This window comes from Coregonus clupeaformis, chromosome 15, assembly GCF_020615455.1.
Source record: "Coregonus clupeaformis isolate EN_2021a chromosome 15, ASM2061545v1, whole genome shotgun sequence".
In the NCBI taxonomy this organism is placed as follows: Eukaryota; Metazoa; Chordata; class Actinopteri; order Salmoniformes; family Salmonidae; genus Coregonus; species Coregonus clupeaformis.
The window spans coordinates 7,579,349-7,597,335 of NC_059206.1; the positions used below are offsets into that span (position 1 = coordinate 7,579,349).

The 17,987-nt window shown below is 44.9% G+C and overlaps 1 protein-coding gene across 1 annotated transcript in view; it reads right to left on the minus strand.

The window, feature by feature from the left end:
* Positions 1-7,105, minus strand: part of LOC121583100 (A disintegrin and metalloproteinase with thrombospondin motifs 19-like) — a 143,809-nt gene extending 136,704 nt beyond the window's left edge. Inside the window, exon 1 of the mRNA XM_045225348.1 lies at positions 7,040-7,105. Coding sequence (XP_045081283.1) covers positions 7,040-7,105 — 66 coding nt within the window. The remainder of the gene's footprint in view (positions 1-7,039) is intronic.
* Positions 7,106-17,987: the final 10,882 nt, after the last annotated feature.

A 17,987-nucleotide genomic window follows, 5' to 3' on the forward strand; every position in this document is an offset into this window, starting at 1 on the left:
CAGGACTCCAGGAAATGACTCCATTACATGACTCCAGGAAATGACTCCATTACAGGACTCCAGGACATGACTCCTTTACAGGACTCCAGGACATGACTCCTTTACATGACTTCAGGACATGACTCCATTACATGACTCCAGGACATGACTCCAGGACATGACTCCTTTACATGACTCCATGACATGACTCCATTACAGTACTCCAGGAAATGACTCCATTACAGGACTACAGGAAATGACTCCATTACAGGACTCCTTTACATGACTTCAGGACATGACTCCATTACAGGACTCCAGGACATGACTCCATTACAGGACTTCAGGACATGACTCCAGGAAATGACTCCATTACAGGACTCCAGGACATGACTCCTTTACATGACTTCAGGACATTACTCCATTACAGGACTCCAGGACATGACTCCATCACAGGACTTCAGGACATGACTCCATTACATGACTCCAGGACATGACTCCATCACAGGACTTCAGGACATGACTCCATTACAGGACTCCAGGACATGACTCCATTACATGACTCAGTGGTTTATTACGTGAAGAGTGCGGAACAAACTAGGTGTCATTACATGTTTATAATCTAGAAATGAAGTAATTATCTGGTTATTATGCACTAGTTTTAACCAATGTGAAATTACTTTGACTCACGGATATTCTTTAACTTTACAAATATGACGTGTTTCTTGCAGTCTTGTGTTGTGTGTACCTTTTGATTACATTCCTAGTGCAAACACAGAGGTCATGAATATCCCTGTCAGAGAACACCATTATATCATGTGTTAACATAATAGCATTTTTCTGAGCAAACTGTGCAGCATTCATTTACACTGTGTAATGGCTGCAGAGCAACCAAGGATTCTGAATACAGAGATGATACATTGTTGTGGTACACGCTGCTATGTCCTACATCTGACAGATGAAAGAAATGATGTTTGAATTAAAAGCGTTTTGTTACAGTGCATATCCATCTTATTTAAATGTATTATTTCTGTAATCCATCAAGCATTGGGGTTGTACTGGATTGATCAAGATTTACTTCCATTTGAGAGAATGTGGTACTAACAGTTGGAGTCCTGATTCCACACCCAGTTTTAGATGCTGAGATCATAACAACTTTGAACTGTGGCAAATAGCTCAGTCATCGAGGAGCAGCGGGCCAGCAAGGACTACAGTACATTAATGCTATTTGGAAGCTATGATTCAGGTCCCAAATGGCACCCTATTCCCTATTTAGTGCACTACTTTTGACCAGGACCCATAGAGCTCTGGTCAAAAGTAGTGCACTATATAGGGAATAGGGTGCCATTTGGGATGCGGAAAATGATTTCCAATGGAGACAGAGCTTATTGTGCTGTGGATTCAAGCCTGCCCTCGCGATAAAGCGCAAAAAAACAAAGCACGGTGTCAGTCCTGTATACAATGTCCGTTAATCCAAATTATGACCATTTATTAAGAGAATGGACATTGTTTTATTGTTGAATGGAAATGTACATGTGGATATCCATCAATGGCTAGAACCAGTTCACATTTCTGATATATCTAGGGTGGAAAGCTTTGACTAAAATAGTCACAGAATACAATTAAATTGAATACAACAATGACATTTACAATTAATCAGAGAGAGACATCAGACTAGTCTACAGTGTGCCATATGCTGTATGAAACGAACCACTGAACACTTTTTGGGGTTCTGTAAAGCAACATTTCTTCTAGCAGTGAACCATGATGTGATGCAGATTGTAGCGACAGAACGTTTTTCAAGGACAAAAGCTTTCTCTCTCATAGAATGGCTACAAATCGAGAGCTAGCTTGTTCATGTTCCTCGTATTCAGGCTTCAAATATCCTTCTCCCCCTCAACCCACTGAGCCAAATCTCCTCTATTACACCACTAATGGAGAGGAGAAAGTCTTAGTAAGGTCACTGGGAGAAAAAAACAAACTGACAAATTAGAGCCCCCTTTCTCACCGAGATTTCTGATCCATACAAGTCCCAAATGTAATATAGGGTTCGACATCCTCCCCGAAATGGGCCCATTCAAACTGAAACTGTCCCCTTCGCTATTTTGATCTCCGTAGTGAAAGTTGAACAACGTTCCCCCTCCTACCGCGCCCCTAGCCCCAGGTTGCATCCCAAAGGTAGCCTAGCGGTTAGAAAGGCGAGCCATTAACCGGAGGGTTGCCAGTTCAAATCCCAGGACCGACAGGTGGGAAAACCCTTGCGGGCAGTGAGCTAGCAACCGGAGGGTTGCCAGTTCGAATCCCGGGTCCGACAGGGGGAAAGAATCATGCGGGCAGTGAGCTAGCTTCCGGAGGGTTTGCTGGTATCAAATCCTAGATGCCATTGCCTGCCGTTGTGCCCTTGAGCAAAGCACTTAACCCCCGCCACAACAACAGCTCCCCGGGCGCCCAGTGTGGCAGCTCCCTGCCCCTCTCCAAAACCTGTGTGTGTGTCATTTGGAAGGGTTTGGGTTAAAAGCGGAAGTCCAATTTCTGTTGGACCTTGGGTGCAATTGACCAATAAAGTGTTCTTAAAATGGCACCCTAGTCCCTTTTATAGTTAGGGAATAAAAAAGTAGTGCACAAGAAAGGGACTAGGGTGCCATTTGGGAAGCATCCCCAGTAGAGGGCCTTAAAACACATTAGGAGTTCCTTTATCTTCGCTGATCACAGACCTGGCCAAGCCACACTTGCCCCTGGCACAGAGGAGAGCTTTTCCATTAGACACTGCACTGGGACAGCTGACAGGCCTATGAGGTAGCTAATGTGATGCCTTAAACAGGGAGAAATAAATCAAATAGGCCAAGACTTTTTCTCTTTGTTTTTCAAAGAGAGAATGGGTGGGAGAGAACAGCAACGTAATCTAAAAGGACTTGTCGGACAAATGAGCCAAGCTTTGTCTATGATACAGTGTATTGAATAATAGCAGCCAGGTCCATAGGAGAGACGAGCGTGGTGGTGGTGGTGTTCTGAGGATGGCTGGAAGGGAGTGAGCGATTACAGCAGACGTTCGTGTGTAGTTTTGAGGATGTATTTACTAATGTGTTAGTTTTCTACCCAGAGACAACACAGACATTGGCAGGGATAGTACACTCTTAGAAAAAAATGGTTATTTGGCTGTCCCCATAGGATAACCCTTTTTGGTTCCAGGTAGAACCCTTTTAAGTATCTGTTGCTACCTCATAACTATGAACGAAAAATTGCATAAATTGAAGAAACTGAGCGATATTCCGCCAGTTCGAGGAAAATTTACCTCCAACTATGGCTGAATAGGACCACCAAGAGAGAAAGATTACTTGAATCTAATATGCGTTTTACAGTATCTCAGCCTACAGTAAACGTATATTTCTTGTGGGGCCGCAACAATCACACTATATTTCATCCAGATAAAGAAGACAGCCATCCTAGCTGCCCGCTCTGGGAGTTGACCGTAGCAATTCCCTTATAAAAGATTGTTATGCTTGACGCAAACGCATCCCTCGCGAATGTATTTTCATTCTATAGCATTATTCATGTTGACATTTACAACTTGTTGTTGCTCGTTTCACCCAAGTTTTACATTTGCGTCCACCAGGCGGCCTATCAAACCAAAGCACTGGGGATCGGGTTAAATGCACAGACAAGATTGCAAGTTTGCATTGTTTATAACTCCTGGGAGGATTCCCAAACCGTTTTTTCCCCCCCCTATGTTAACCCTCTTCATTATCATAATCTATTGTAAATGTACAGAATCATGAATGAATCGTGCACTTGGAATATGAATCAGTGTGCTTTTAACAAGCGTGTTTAAAAGGCAGACATTTGCCGAAGGACAAGAGTTAAGGGGAAGATAGGATCGTGTACTAGGCAGGAGATGAGGCAGGACGCCAGCGTTCACTTCCTTTGAACGCAGAGCTCTCTTAAAACCCCTCTCTGTTCATGTGCTGCACTACTTTCCACATCCTTACCACCCTCCCCCTTGTTCCCTCGTCCCTTCCTAGAGAGAGAGAGAGAGAGAGAAAGAGAGGGGGGAGAGAGAGCGAGAGAGAGAGAGAGAGAGAGAGAGAGAGAAGGTAGGGATCAAATGATTCGCAGCACCTCCACCATCTCCTTCACACAGAGGAAAGCTACCTGGATTTTGATTTAGTTTGTTATTGAAGCATCTTGACTCTTTCACATCCCCAGCCCACATGGGCTTATTGTATAAGACACTGCAAATTCAGAATTTACACAATTTACAGTGTGTTACATAATCTTTTTGTAGTAGAAAAAACCTTGGAGAAATGGGTTCCACTTTACCTTGAGCCATCCATCATATTGGGGCTAAATATTATTGTCATTACATTACAGATGTCATAATGACAGACGGGTTCACGTAAAGTGGTACAGGGAAATGTTGAAGTGCATGTTTCCTATTTGTGCATGTTTGTGCATGTTTCAAGACTCATTCTTGAATGCAAACCATATACCGTTCATTTAGTGTCACGCCCTGACATTGAGATCTCTAGTTGGGTTGGTCAGGGTGTGAAATCTAATTTATGTATTTCCATGTTGGCCGGGTGTGGTTCCCAATCAGAGGCAGCTGTCGGTCGTTGTCTCTGATTGGGGGATCATATTTAGGCAGCCATGTTGCCTCCCTTAGTGGTGGGATCTTGTTCCTGTTTGGCTTGTTTACGTTTAACCTCTTGAACTTCACGTTCTGTTGGATTTTGCTATTTTGTCGGTGTTTATTAAAAATAAACGACTATGTACGCATACCACGCTGCACCATTTAAAAAAAAATCAGTTTGACAATATTAGCCGTCATCATTATTGTGAAGCACTTGGAATATTTGTTTAGGGAGTTTTTTCAGTGACTAACAATCGTGATAATGCTATTCGATTACGGTCTTGGGAGGCCACAGCGCTGATGGATTTCATTCTATTCCAATCAGGGGCTGATTCAAACCTGGAACAATCAATGACATTTATTAATCAATGTACTATCAGGCAAGAAAAACCTCCATCAGCTTTGGCCCTGGAAGACCAGAATTGAACAGCCCTGCATTAAATCATCTTGTCAGTGCTACATCACCTTTAAAGTGTGACTTAAGCCTCGGTTTAACAAAACACATGTAGCTTCATACAGTGCTGAATCAGTCATAGGTACACAGGGAAATAGAATCTTGAAAGATGGTGGAACAGAATCATCCAAAAAGGCTTTGAAACCCAACCAAGGATTATCTACGCATTTTGGCCAAGCTCTTTCTTAATCAAAGCTCATTTTTCATAGAGGACGAGAAGAGTTCATTGTATTTTGCAGACGTGCATCCTGGGAGCGCCACTCAGACTCCAAGTCCATTTCCATTACACTAGATCAACTGTACTTTGATGAGATACCTACAGTCCAGTCCAGTATAGTCCAGTCTATTCCAGTCCAGTATAGTCCAGTCCAGTACAGTTCAGTCCAGTCTAGTCAAGTCCAGTCTAGTATAGCCCAGTCCAGTCCAGTCCAGTATAGTCCAGTCAAGTCCAGTCCAGTCCAGTATAGTCCAGTCCAGTCCAGTATAGTCCAGTATAGTCCAGTCAAGTCCAGTCAAGTCCAGTCCAGTCCAGTATAGTCCAGTCAAGTCCAGTCAAGTCCAGTCAAGTCCAGTCCAGTCCAGTATAGTCCAGTATAGTCCAGTCAAGTCCAGTCAAGTCCAGTATAGCCCAGTCCAGTCCAGTATAGTCCAGTCAAGTCCAGTATAGTCCAGTCAAGTCCAGTCCAGTCCAGTCCAGTCCAGTATAGTCCAGTCCAGTCCAGTCCAGTATAGTCCAGTATAGTCCAGTCAAGTCCAGTCAAGTCCAGTCAAGTCCAGTCCAGTCCAGTCAAGTCCAGTCAAGTCCAGTCAAGTCCAGTCAAGTCCAGTCCAGTCCAGTATAGTCCAGTATAGTCCAGTCAAGTCCAGTCAAGTCCAGTATAGCCCAGTCCAGTCCAGTATAGTCCAGTCAAGTCCAGTATAGTCCAGTATAGTCCAGTCAAGTCCAGTCAAGTCCAGTCCAGTCCAGTATAGTCCAGTCCAGTCCAGTCCAGTCCAGTATAGTCCAGTCAAGTCCAGTCAAGTCCAGTCAAGTCCAGTCCAGTCCAGTATAGTCCAGTATAGTCCAGTCCAGTCCAGTCCAGTCCAGTATAGTCCAGTATAGTCCAGTCAAGTCCAGTCAAGTCCAGTCAAGTCCAGTCCAGTCCAGTATAGTCCAGTCCAGTCCAGTCCAGTCCAGTATAGTCCAGTCCAGTCCAGTATAGTCCAGTCCAGTCCAGTCCAGTATAGTCCAGTCTAGTCCAGTCCAGTCCAGTATAGTCCAGTATAGTCCAGTCCAGTCCAGTATAGTCCAGTCCAGTCCAGTCCAGTATAGTCCAGTCCAGTCCAGTCCAGTATAGTCCAGTCCAGTCCAGTCCAGTCCAGTATAGTCCAGTATAGTCCAGTCAAGTCCAGTCAAGTCCAGTCAAGTCCAGTCCAGTCCAGTATAGTATAGTCCAGTCCAGTCCAGTCCAGTCCAGTATAGTCCAGTCCAGTCCAGTATAGTCCAGTCCAGTCCAGTCCAGTATAGTCCAGTCTAGTCCAGTCCAGTCCAACAGAGGACATCAGACAGCATCAGTTTGTCTCTCGATGGACACCACAGAAACCCTGTTTGATCAGTGCTCACCCATAATGATCCCGTACGAGACGAGATGCATGGATCTGCCCACCCTGAACTAAACTGTGTCAGGTGTGGGGAACTGTGAACCGTCTCCAGCCACCCCTCCCTCTACAAAATACATCCAGCACAGTAGGGATAAGGTTCCCCTCTGTGCATTGTGTGATGGTGTTGTAGCTACCGAAACTGGGTCATACCATGGGTGCCTTCAAAGGCCCAGGGCCATCTGTGGAAGTCTGCGGGATGTTTTGGAAAAAGCCATTGAGAGCACGCCGGCACTAAGACTCGCAGCCCTGTCTGGTAAAGTCATTACAAGAGGCCTTTTGACGCTGCCGAATGTCTCCCAACTTGGAAAGACCACTGACTGGCTTTGGCAATGTCACTCTACCCGGTGAATGCCGTTACAGCGTGGTTGGTTCTTCTGACAGTGGTTATAGGTGGGGCACTCAGGCATTTTCATAAGGGAGCTGAGTGTAATAACATCTCAGGTGAAATACTGTACATGTGGTATAAAGGGAAATGATAACAGGTTCTGACACTCTGACGAATCTAATGAATCCTTGTGTTGTACCTAGTTGGTGTTGGTTATTAACAGGCCTTTAATAATGAATTTACCTAGGCTACTGGTTCATAATGGTGAACGTCATGGAGCTGTAGACGTACCCTATACATTGTTGAGGATCACATCACATCACAGCACATCACAGCACATCACATCACATAACAGCACATCACAGCATGTCACATCACATCACATCAGATCACATCAGATCACATCACATCATGTCACATCACAGCACGTCACATCACATCAGAGCACGTCACATCATGTCACAGCACATCACAGCACATCACATCACAACACGTCACATCACATCACATCACAGCACATCACATCACATCACGTCAAGTCACATCACATCATGTCACAGCATGTCACATCACATCAGATCACATCACAGCACATCAGATCACATCACATCACATCATGTCACATCACAGCACGTCACATCACATCACATCACATCACAGCACATCACATCACATCACAGCACATCACATCACAACACGTCACATCACATCACATCACATCACAGCACATCACATCACAGCACGTCACATCACATCACATCACAACACGTCACATCACATCACATCACAGCACATCAAATCACAGCACATCACATCACAGCACATCACAGCATGTCACAGCATGTCACATCACATCAGATCACATCACAGCACATCAGATCACATCACATCATGTCACATCACAGCACGTCACATCACATCACAGCACATCACATCACATCACAACACGTCACATCACATCACATCACAGCACATCCCATCACATCACAGCACGTCACATCACATCACATCACATCACATCACAGCACATCACATCAGAGCACGTCACATCACGTCACGTCACATCACAGCACATCACAGCATGTCACATCACATCACATCAGATCATATCACAGCACATCAGATCACATCACATCACATCATGTCACATCACAGCACAGCACGTCACATCACATCACAGCACATCACAACACGTCACATCACATCACATCAGAGCACGTCACATCACGTCACATCACATCACAGCACAGCACATCACAGCATGTCACATCACATCACAGCACAGCACATCACAGCACATCACAGCACATCACATCACATCACATCACAGCACATCACGTCACAGCACATCACATCACATCACAGTACATCACAAGCTCTCAACTCTCCCGCCAAATTCCGCATTGATTTCCATGTTGTAGCCTAAATATGTGAATCATTTGAACATCTGTATTCCATACCGAATTCACATTTGATGGGAACATTATCTGAGCCATTTGATGGGAACATTATCTGAGCCATTTGATGGGAACATTATCTGAGCCAGTTTAAGTTTTGTTAGCCTATTGTTTATGTATGTGTCGTTTCCTACCTGTTCAAGTCCTCTCCACAGGGCACAACTGTTCAAGTCCTCTCCTCTGGGCGCACCTGGACAAGTCCTCTCCTCTGGGCACACCTGGACAAGTCCTCTCCTCTGGGCGCAACTGTTCAAGTCCTCTCCTCTGGGCGCACCTGGACAAGTCCTCTCCTCTGGGCACACCTGGACAAGTCCTCTCCTCTGGGTGCACCTGTTCAAGTCCTCTCCACAGGGCGCACCTGGACAAGTCCTCTCCACAGGGCGCACCTGGACAAGTCCTCTCCACAGGGTGCACCTGGACAAGTCCTCTCCACAGGGTGCACCTGGACAAGTCCTCTCCACAGGGCGCACTTGGACAAGTCCTCTCCAAAGGGCGCACCTGGACAAGTCCTCTCCACAGGGCGCACCTGGACAAGTCCTCTCCACAGGGTGCACCTGTACAAGTCCTCTCCACAGGGCGCACCTGGACAAGTCCTCTCCACAGGGCGCACCTGGACAAGTTCTCTCCACAGGAAATATCTATCACACGGTTTCTCTTCAGCTCAGCAGATTCCTTGTTCTTGTTCTTCTCTTTCATCTTATAGTTTTTGGGTTGTTGTTGTTCTGTCAGCTGGCTGCTATCTCTTTAAATTATATATTTTAATGATATCTCTCTGTCTATATATCTATCTAATGTCTTTCTAGTACTTTACAGTAGCTGCACTAATACATTTGGTAACGTAGGAAAACTGGTCACCAAACAATATATGAGGGGAGTCACTGGTCCAGTGACTTCAGCTGTGAAAATACTAAACTAGAGTGTTCAGAGAGCCAGGAGCTTTGAGTGGAGAGCATTAAACTGAGATTCTGGCCCCAGAGTTGTGGGCATGCTTTGGCCTCCTCTGAAATCTGGAGCATGGAGTCACGGAGGAGCTGTTCAAATATGATATCATGCGTGAATATGAGTCTTTCCCCACCGGAGCCAGCACGCACCACGCCGAGGTGCATAGCGTCCTGATTTGACTCCATCAGGGGCGTATTCATGTTTTCACTCACGGCCCCTGAATGAGCCGTCTGTCTTTCTGCCCCCTGAGTTCAGTGGTCACTTTGTATTCCAGGTCTGTCTGTGTAGTGTTGTTGTTGTTGTTCGGTTTCCCACTGTTTCAGAGGTCATAGGGGTTTCCCACTTTCTTCCCGCTATGTTATAGTGTACACTACTGTAGACTACTAGGCCCTATGTTATAGTGTACACTACTGTAGACTAGTAAGCCCTATGTTATAGTGTACACTACTGTAGACTAGTAAGCCCTATGTTATAGTGTACACTACTGTAGACTACTAGGCCCTATGTTATAGTGTACACTACTGTAGACTACTAGGCCCTATGTTATAGTGTACACTACTGTAGACTACTAGGCCCTATGTTATAGTGTACACTACTGTAGACTACTAGGCCCTATGCAAAGATCTAAGAGAATAAACACACTGCATGTTTGTTCACTTGAATAAACAGTGTCTGTTTTCTCCTGCCTGTCCTAAGCCGTGGTGAACTCAGCTTGTTTTACCAGTACAGTACTGTATCAGAGTCTGTCCTAAGCCGTGGTGAACTCAGCTTGTTTTACCAGTACAGTACTGTATCAGAGTCTGTCCTAAGCAGTGGTGAACTCAGCTTGTTTTACCAGTACAGTACTGTATCAGAGTCTGTCCTAAGCAGTGGTGAACTCAGCTTGTTTTACCAGTACAGTACTGTATCAGAGTCTGTCCTAAGCCGTGGTGAACTCAGCTTGTTTTACCAGTACAGTACTGTATCAGAGTCTGTCCTAAGCAGTGGTGAACTCAGCTTGTTTTCCCAGTACAGTACTGTATCAGAGTCTGTCCTAAGCAGTGGTGAACTCAGCTTGTTTTACCAGTACAGTACTGTATCAGAGTCTGTCCTAAGCCGTGGTGAACTCAGCTTGTTTTACCAGTACAGTACTGTATCAGAGTCTGTCCTAAGCCGTGGTGAACTCAGCTTGTTTTACCAGTACAGTACTGTATCAGAGTCTGTCCTAAGCAGTGGTGAACTCAGCTTGTTTTACCAGTACAGTACTGTATCAGAGTCTGTCCTAAGCCGTGGTGAACTCAGCTTGTTTTACCAGTACAGTACTGTATCAGAGTCTGTCCTAAGCAGTGGTGAACTCAGCTTGTTTTACCAGTACAGTACTGTATCAGAGTCTGTCCTAAGCCGTGGTGAACTCAGCTTGTTTTACCAGTACAGTACTGTATCAGAGTCTGTCCTAAGCAGTGGTGAACTCAGCTTGTTTTACCAGTACAGTACTGTATCAGAGTCTGTCCTAAGCAGTGGTGAACTCAGCTTGTTTTACCAGTACAGTACTGTATCAGAGTCTGTCCTAAGCCGTGGTGAACTCAGCTTGTTTTACCAGTACAGTACTGTATCAGAGTCTCTCCTAAGCCGTGGTGAACTCAGCTTGTTTTACCAGTACAGTACTGTATCAGAGTCTGTCCTAAGCCGTGGTGAACTCAGCTTGTTTTACCAGTACAGTACTGTATCAGAGTCTGTCCTAAGCAGTGGTGAACTCAGCTTGTTTTACCAGTACAGTACTGTATCAGAGTCTGTCCTAAGCAGTGGTGAACTCAGCTTGTTTTACCAGTACAGTACTGTATCAGAGTCTGTCCTAAGCCGTGGTGAACTCAGCTTGTTTTACCAGTACAGTACTGTATCAGAGTCTGTCCTAAGCAGTGGTGAACTCAGCTTGTTTTACCAGTACAGTACTGTATCAGAGTCTGTCCTAAGCAGTGGTGAACTCAGCTTGTTTTACCAGTACAGTACTGTATCAGAGTCTGTCCTAAGCCGTGGTGATCTCAGCTTGTTTTACCAGTACAGTACTGTATCAGAGTCTGTCCTAAGCAGTGGTGAACTCAGCTTGTTTTACCAGTACAGTACTGTATCAGAGTCGGGTGCTTTTCCTGAATGGAGGGTGCGGATCCATGATCTAATATCCTCGCATTCATAATTGCGCCGTTTGCTCTCTTTCCCCCGAACAGCCTCCTTCAATCTCATGCTCTTTGGCCATTTAGTCCAGGTTCGTCTGACCTCTCAAAGTAATCGTCATTCCATTTTCTCCACTATGGCAGAACTCCTGTGAGCACACATTAAAGTTACGGCGCCGCTGAACTCGGTTGAACCATGAATTGTTTCAGATTTAAGGTCCTCCCTGTCCACTTGCATCAAGTCATAATGACCCAAGTCCAATATGTAGGTTTTTAGCAGTGACCGGTAATGACCTAAGCCCAATCTGTAGGTTTTTACCAGGATTTAGAAGAGGAAGTGAATAGGCCTGTGATTGGAAAGAAATTGAGCGTACATTATGCCATTATTCGAGACGGAAAACGGTGTATTTTTTCCATTCCCATCGTAAATGTGTCATGAATGAACCTGACAAGTTGACAAGTTGCATTGAGACACGGTTCATAGCAACCCATGTTCGTTAATATATCGTACATATATACTTCATAGTCACAGCATACTTTATGTTATCGGTATCCAGGTGATCATCTCATTCACAGTGACCAGTCAGTACTCGTGGTCCTCTGTAGCTCAGCTGGTAGAGCACGGCGCTTGTAACGCCAAGGTAGTGGGTTCGATCCCCGGGACCACCCATACACAAAAATGTATGCACGCATGACTAAGTCGCTTTGGATAAAAGCGTCTGCTAAATGGCATATTATTATTATTATTATTATTATTACTCCCCACTAGATACACATAACACGTTCGGGTTCCGCTCAAGGTGATTTCGATTTGAGAGACTAATTGGACGTGAAGTCGATCACTCGGTGGGGGGGGTTCCATCAAAATGTCCGACGTGACCAGGTTACTGCGTACACAGGAAAACAAAATGGATGACCGAATGCTGCTAACGAGAGGCAGTCACCAGAAGCCTAGAGGTGCTGCCTCAAGGTAGACACAGGTGACACCAATAAGATAATGATTAGTCCAGACTGTGAGTGAGGAGGTGCCTAAGGTTGTCGGAGGATGACACCTAGTGGGTCGCTGCGGAACTGCGACCCCCTCCTGTAACAGGTAAGTAACTCCAGTGTTGTAGGTTATTGACCTGCTGAAGGTGAACTCCTCTCCCAGTGTCTTGTATAAACCAGACTGAAGCAGGTATTTGCTCCATCCCGTTTCTTTTTATGCTGATAAACTCCCCAGTTTACATTTACATTTAGCAGATGCTCTTATCCAGAGCGACTTACAGTAGTGAGTGCATACATTTTCATACTTTGTCTTTGCTGATGTCAAGCATACCCATACCATGATGCAGCCACCACCATGCTTCAAATTAAGAAGGCAGTTACTCAGTGATGTGTTGGATTTGCCCCAAACATAAGGCTTTGCATTTAGGCCAAAAAGCCTAAATATTTGTATTCTGTATATTTGTATTATTCTTTTCACTCTATCATTTAGGTCATTATTGTGGAGTCAATACAATGTTTGGATCCATCCTGAGTTTTCTCCCATCACAGCCATTGAACTCTGTAGCTGTTTTAAAATCACCAATAGCCTCATGGTGACATTCCTGAGCAGTTTCCTACCTCTCCTGCAGCTCAGTTCAGAAGGACGACTGTATCTTTGATGTGTCTGGGTGGTTTAATACATCATCCACAGCATCATTATTAACTTGACCATGCTTAAAGAGATATTCAATGTCTGATTTGTTATTGTTACCCATCTACCAATCACAGCCCTTCTATATGAGGCTTCAGAAAAGCTCCCTGATTTTGTAGTTGAATCTGTGCTTGAAATTCAACACTTGACAGAGAAACCTTACAGATGTTGAATGTATGGGGGACAGAGGAAGGAGTAGTCATGTCAACCCCTATTATTTCACACAGAGTGAGTCCATGTAACTTATTATGTGATTTGTTAAGCCAAATGTTACTCCTGAACTAATTTGGGCTTGCTTAAACAAAGGGGGTGAATACTTATGCATAGACTATGTTGTAGTTATTTAATTTGGATTAATTTGTAAAAACGTGTTGAATTTTCTTTTCACTTTGACATTATGGAGTATTTTGTGTAGATCATTGACAAAAAAAAAATCACAATTAAATCTATTTCAATCCCACTTTGTGACGCAACAAAATGTGAAAAAAATCCAAGGGGGGGTGAATGCTTATGATACCAATTGTATATAGTGTGTATTGAGTCTCAATTTTTCTTTTGGTTTGAGGAGATAATGAACCCATAGGGCGCAGGTCAAACGTAGTGCACTATATAGCGAACAGGTAGCCATTTGGAACGCATCCACAGTTTCACTAAGAGCAGGCAGGCCAGATATCACACTTCTTCTCCTACCGATGTGTTTCACACCAGTCCCATGTTTCCCATGTACTGTACAGTCTATTATAAGAATGCATTTTAGATCAAGAAAATAATGCATTGAAATAATTTTGGTTGAATTTGTAACCTGGCCAGACCCGGCACCAGGATAGAGCCACTAAAGGGGGCAGTTGAAATCGGCGAAGGGGCCACATTTTTTGGGAGTTCTTGCATTGGAATTATATTGAATTCTGCTTATATCACGCTAAACCACAATAAACATAAAGTTCAAATGCAGAGACTCCGAGATCGTTGGGCTCCCGAGTGGCGCAGCGGTCTAAGGCACTGCATCTCAGTGCTTGAGGCGTCGCTACAGACCCCCTGGTTCGATTCCAGGCTGTATCACAACCGACCGTGATTGGGAGTCCCATAGGGCGGCGCACAATTGGCCCAGCGTCGTCCGGGTTTGGCCGGTGTAGGCCGTCATTGTAAATAATAATTTGTTCTTAACTGACTTGCCTAGTTAAATAAATTGAGTGCTTTTGAAGCGATAGGTTTGTGTGAAATCTGTGTCCTATCTCCTCTGCTGTGTCAGCGTAAAATAGGGGCCTTGTAGCAGTCATAAGGACAAAGATTCAGCAGGGGGAAGGCAATGTAAAGGTGCAAATGAGTGTTGGATTTCTTTACTCAGCGCTGGGGTTTCAAAGATGACGGTGATGTTTACAAATATATATATACAAAGTTCTGACTTCAAAATGTCAGCATTCAAAAGAAAAAGGCTGTCATCAGCCAACACCTGTCTTAACCAATAAAGCACAGGTGGGGTCTACCGGAGTCAGATACAGCCTCCCACTGAGTTACCCAAAAGTGACTTAACTACAACATCCCCAAAACGGGCACTTAAATACATTTGGCCACACCTATTCTTGGCGCGCAGGATAGGGTATATCCATGCACGCTAAAGCTTGTGCTTTCATTCAACATTAAACATGATGGAGAAACCGGACTCTCCAAACAAAGACAACAATGAAATTGACAGTAAACTGGTAAACACAATTAAATAAACCAAAAGTTCTTAATCACAAATGTTGCACAGTTTGAGAGCTCTCCAAACAATGTTTCCACTTGGAGAATGAGAATTGTATGAATATACACTGAGTATACAAAACATTAAGAACACCTGCTCTTTCCAAATCAAATCAAATCAAATCAAATCAAATTGTATTTGTCACACGCGCCGAAAACAACAGGTGTAGACCTTAAAGTGAAATGCTTACTTACAAGCCCTTAACCAACAATGCAGTTCTAAGAAAGAATACCAAAAAAAATCACAGAAAAATACAATATAAAATAATACGAAATAAAAGTAACAAATAATTAAAGAGCAGCAGTAAAAATAACAATAGCGAGGCTATATACAGGGGGTACCGGTACCGAGTCAATGTGTGGGGGCACCGGTTAGTCGAGGTAGTTTAGGTAATATGTACATGTAGGTAGAGTTATTAAAGTGACTATGCATAGATAATAAACAGAGAGTATCAGCAGCGAAGAATGGGGTGGGGGGGGGGGAATGCAAATGGTCTGGGTAGCCATTTGATTAGCTGTTCAGGAGTCTTATGGCTTGGGGGTAGAAGCTGTTTAGAAGCCTCTTGGACCTAGACTTGGCGCTCCGGTACCACTTGCCGTGCGGTAGCAGAGAGAACAGTCTATGACTAGGGTGGCTGGAGTCTGGGTCTTGGATGGCAGGAAGCTTGGCCCCAGTGATGTACTGGGCTGTACGCACTACCCTCTGTAGTGCCTTGCGGTCTGAGGCCGAGCAGTTGCCATACCAGGCAGTGATGCAACCAGTTAGGAGGCTCTCGATGAGTATCTGAGGACTTTTTAGTCTCCTTAGGGGGAATAGGTTTTGTTGTGCCCTCTTCACGACTGTCTTGTTGTGCTTGGACCATGTTAGTTTGTTGGTGATGTGGACACCAAAGAACTTGAAGCTCTCAACCTGCTCCACTACAGCCCTGTTGATGAGAATGGGGGCGTGCTCGGTCCTCTTCTTTTTCCTGTTGTCCACAATCATCTCCTTTGTCTTGATCACATTGAGGGAGAGGTGTTGTCCTGGCACCACACGGCAAGGTCTCTGACCCCTATAGGCTGTCTCGTCGTTGTCGGTGATCAGGCCTACCACTGTTGTGTCATCGGCAAACTTAAAGATGGTTTTGGAGTTGTGTCTGGCCATGCAGTCATGAGTGAACAGGGAGTACAGGAGGGGACTGAGCACGCACCCCTGAGGGGCCCCCGTGTTGAGGATCAGCGTGGCGGATGTGTTGTAACCTACCCTTATCACCTGGGGGCGGCCCATCAGGAAGTCCAGGATCCAGTTGCAGAGGGAGGTGTTTAGTCCCAGGGTCCTTAGCTTAATGATGAGCTTTGAGGGCACTATGGTGTTGATGTGAGCCATGACCAGCCTTTCAAAGCATTTCATGGCTACAGACGTGAGTGCTACGGGTCAGTAGTCATTTAGGCAGGTTACCTTAGTGTTCTTGGGCACAGGGACTATGGTTGTCTGCTTGAAACATATTGGTATTACAGACTCAGACAGGGAGAGTTTGAAAATGTCAGTGAAGACACTTGCCAGTTGGTCAGCGCATGCTCGAAGTACACGTCCTGGTAATCCGTCTGGCCTTGTGAATGTTGACCTGTTTAAAGGTCTTACTCACATCGGCTATGGAGAGCGTGATCACACAGTCGTCCGGAACAGCTGATGCTCTCATGCATGTTTCAGTGTTACTTGCCTCGAAGCGAGCATAGAAGTAATTTAGCTTGTCTGGTAGGCTCGTGACACTGGGAAGCTCGTGGCTGTGCATCCCTTTGAAGTCTGTAAAAGTTTGCAAGCCCTGCCACATCCGACGAGCGTCGGAGCCGGTGTAGTATGATTCGATCTTAGTCCTGAATTGACGCTTTGCCTGTTTGATGGTTCATCGGAGGGCATAGCAGGATTTCTTATAAGCTTCTGGGTTAGAGTCCCGCTCCTTGAAAGCGGCAGCACTACCCTTTAGCTCAGTGCGGATGTTGCCTGTAATTATTGGCTTCTGGTTGGGGTATGTACGTACAGTCGCTGTGGGGACGACGTCATCGATACACTTATTGATGAAGCCAGTGACTGATGTGGTGTACTCCTCAATGCCATCGGAAGAATCCCGGAACATATTCCAGTCTGTGCTAGCAAAACAGTCCTGTAGCTTAGCATCTGCGTCATCTGACCACTTCCTGACCAATTCTATCCTTCCAAGTCACTGGTGCTTCCTGCTTTTAGTTTTGGCTTATAAGCAGGAATCAGGAGGATATAATTCTGGTCAGATTTGCCAAATGGAGGGTGAGAGAGAGCTTTGTACTCATCTCTGAGTGTGGAGTAAAGGCGGTCTAGAGTTGTTTTCCATCTGGTTGCACATTTAACATGCTGGTAGAAATGAGATAAAACGGATTCAAGTTTCCCTGAATTAAAGTCCCCGGCCACTAGGAGCGCCACCTCTTGATGAGTGTTTTCCTGTTTGCTTATGGCCGAATACAGTTCATTGAGTGCGGTCTTAGTGCCAGCATCGGTTTGTGGTGGTAAATAGACAGCTACGAAGAATATAGATGAAAACAATCTTGGTAGATAGTGTGGTCTACAGCTTATCATGAGCAAAACCTTGAGACTTCCAAGATATCGTGCACCAGCTGTTGTTTACAAATATACATAGACTGCCACCTCTTGTCCTACCAGAGGCTGCTGTTCTATCCTGCCGATACAGTGTATAACCCGCCAGCTGTATGTTATTCATGTTTTCGTTCAGCCACGACTTGGTGAAACACAAGATATTACAGTTTTTAATGTCCCGTTGGAAGGATATTCGTGCTTGTAGTTCGTCCACTTTATTATCAAGCGATTGTAAATTGGCCAATAGTATCGATGGCAAAGGCAGATTAGCCACTCGTCGCCGGCTCTATCTCCTTTTCTTTCTACTGTGAATGACGGGGATGAGGGTTCTGTCGGGTGTCTGGAGCAAATCCCTCTCGTCCGACTCATTAAAGAAAAATTATTTGTCCAATTCA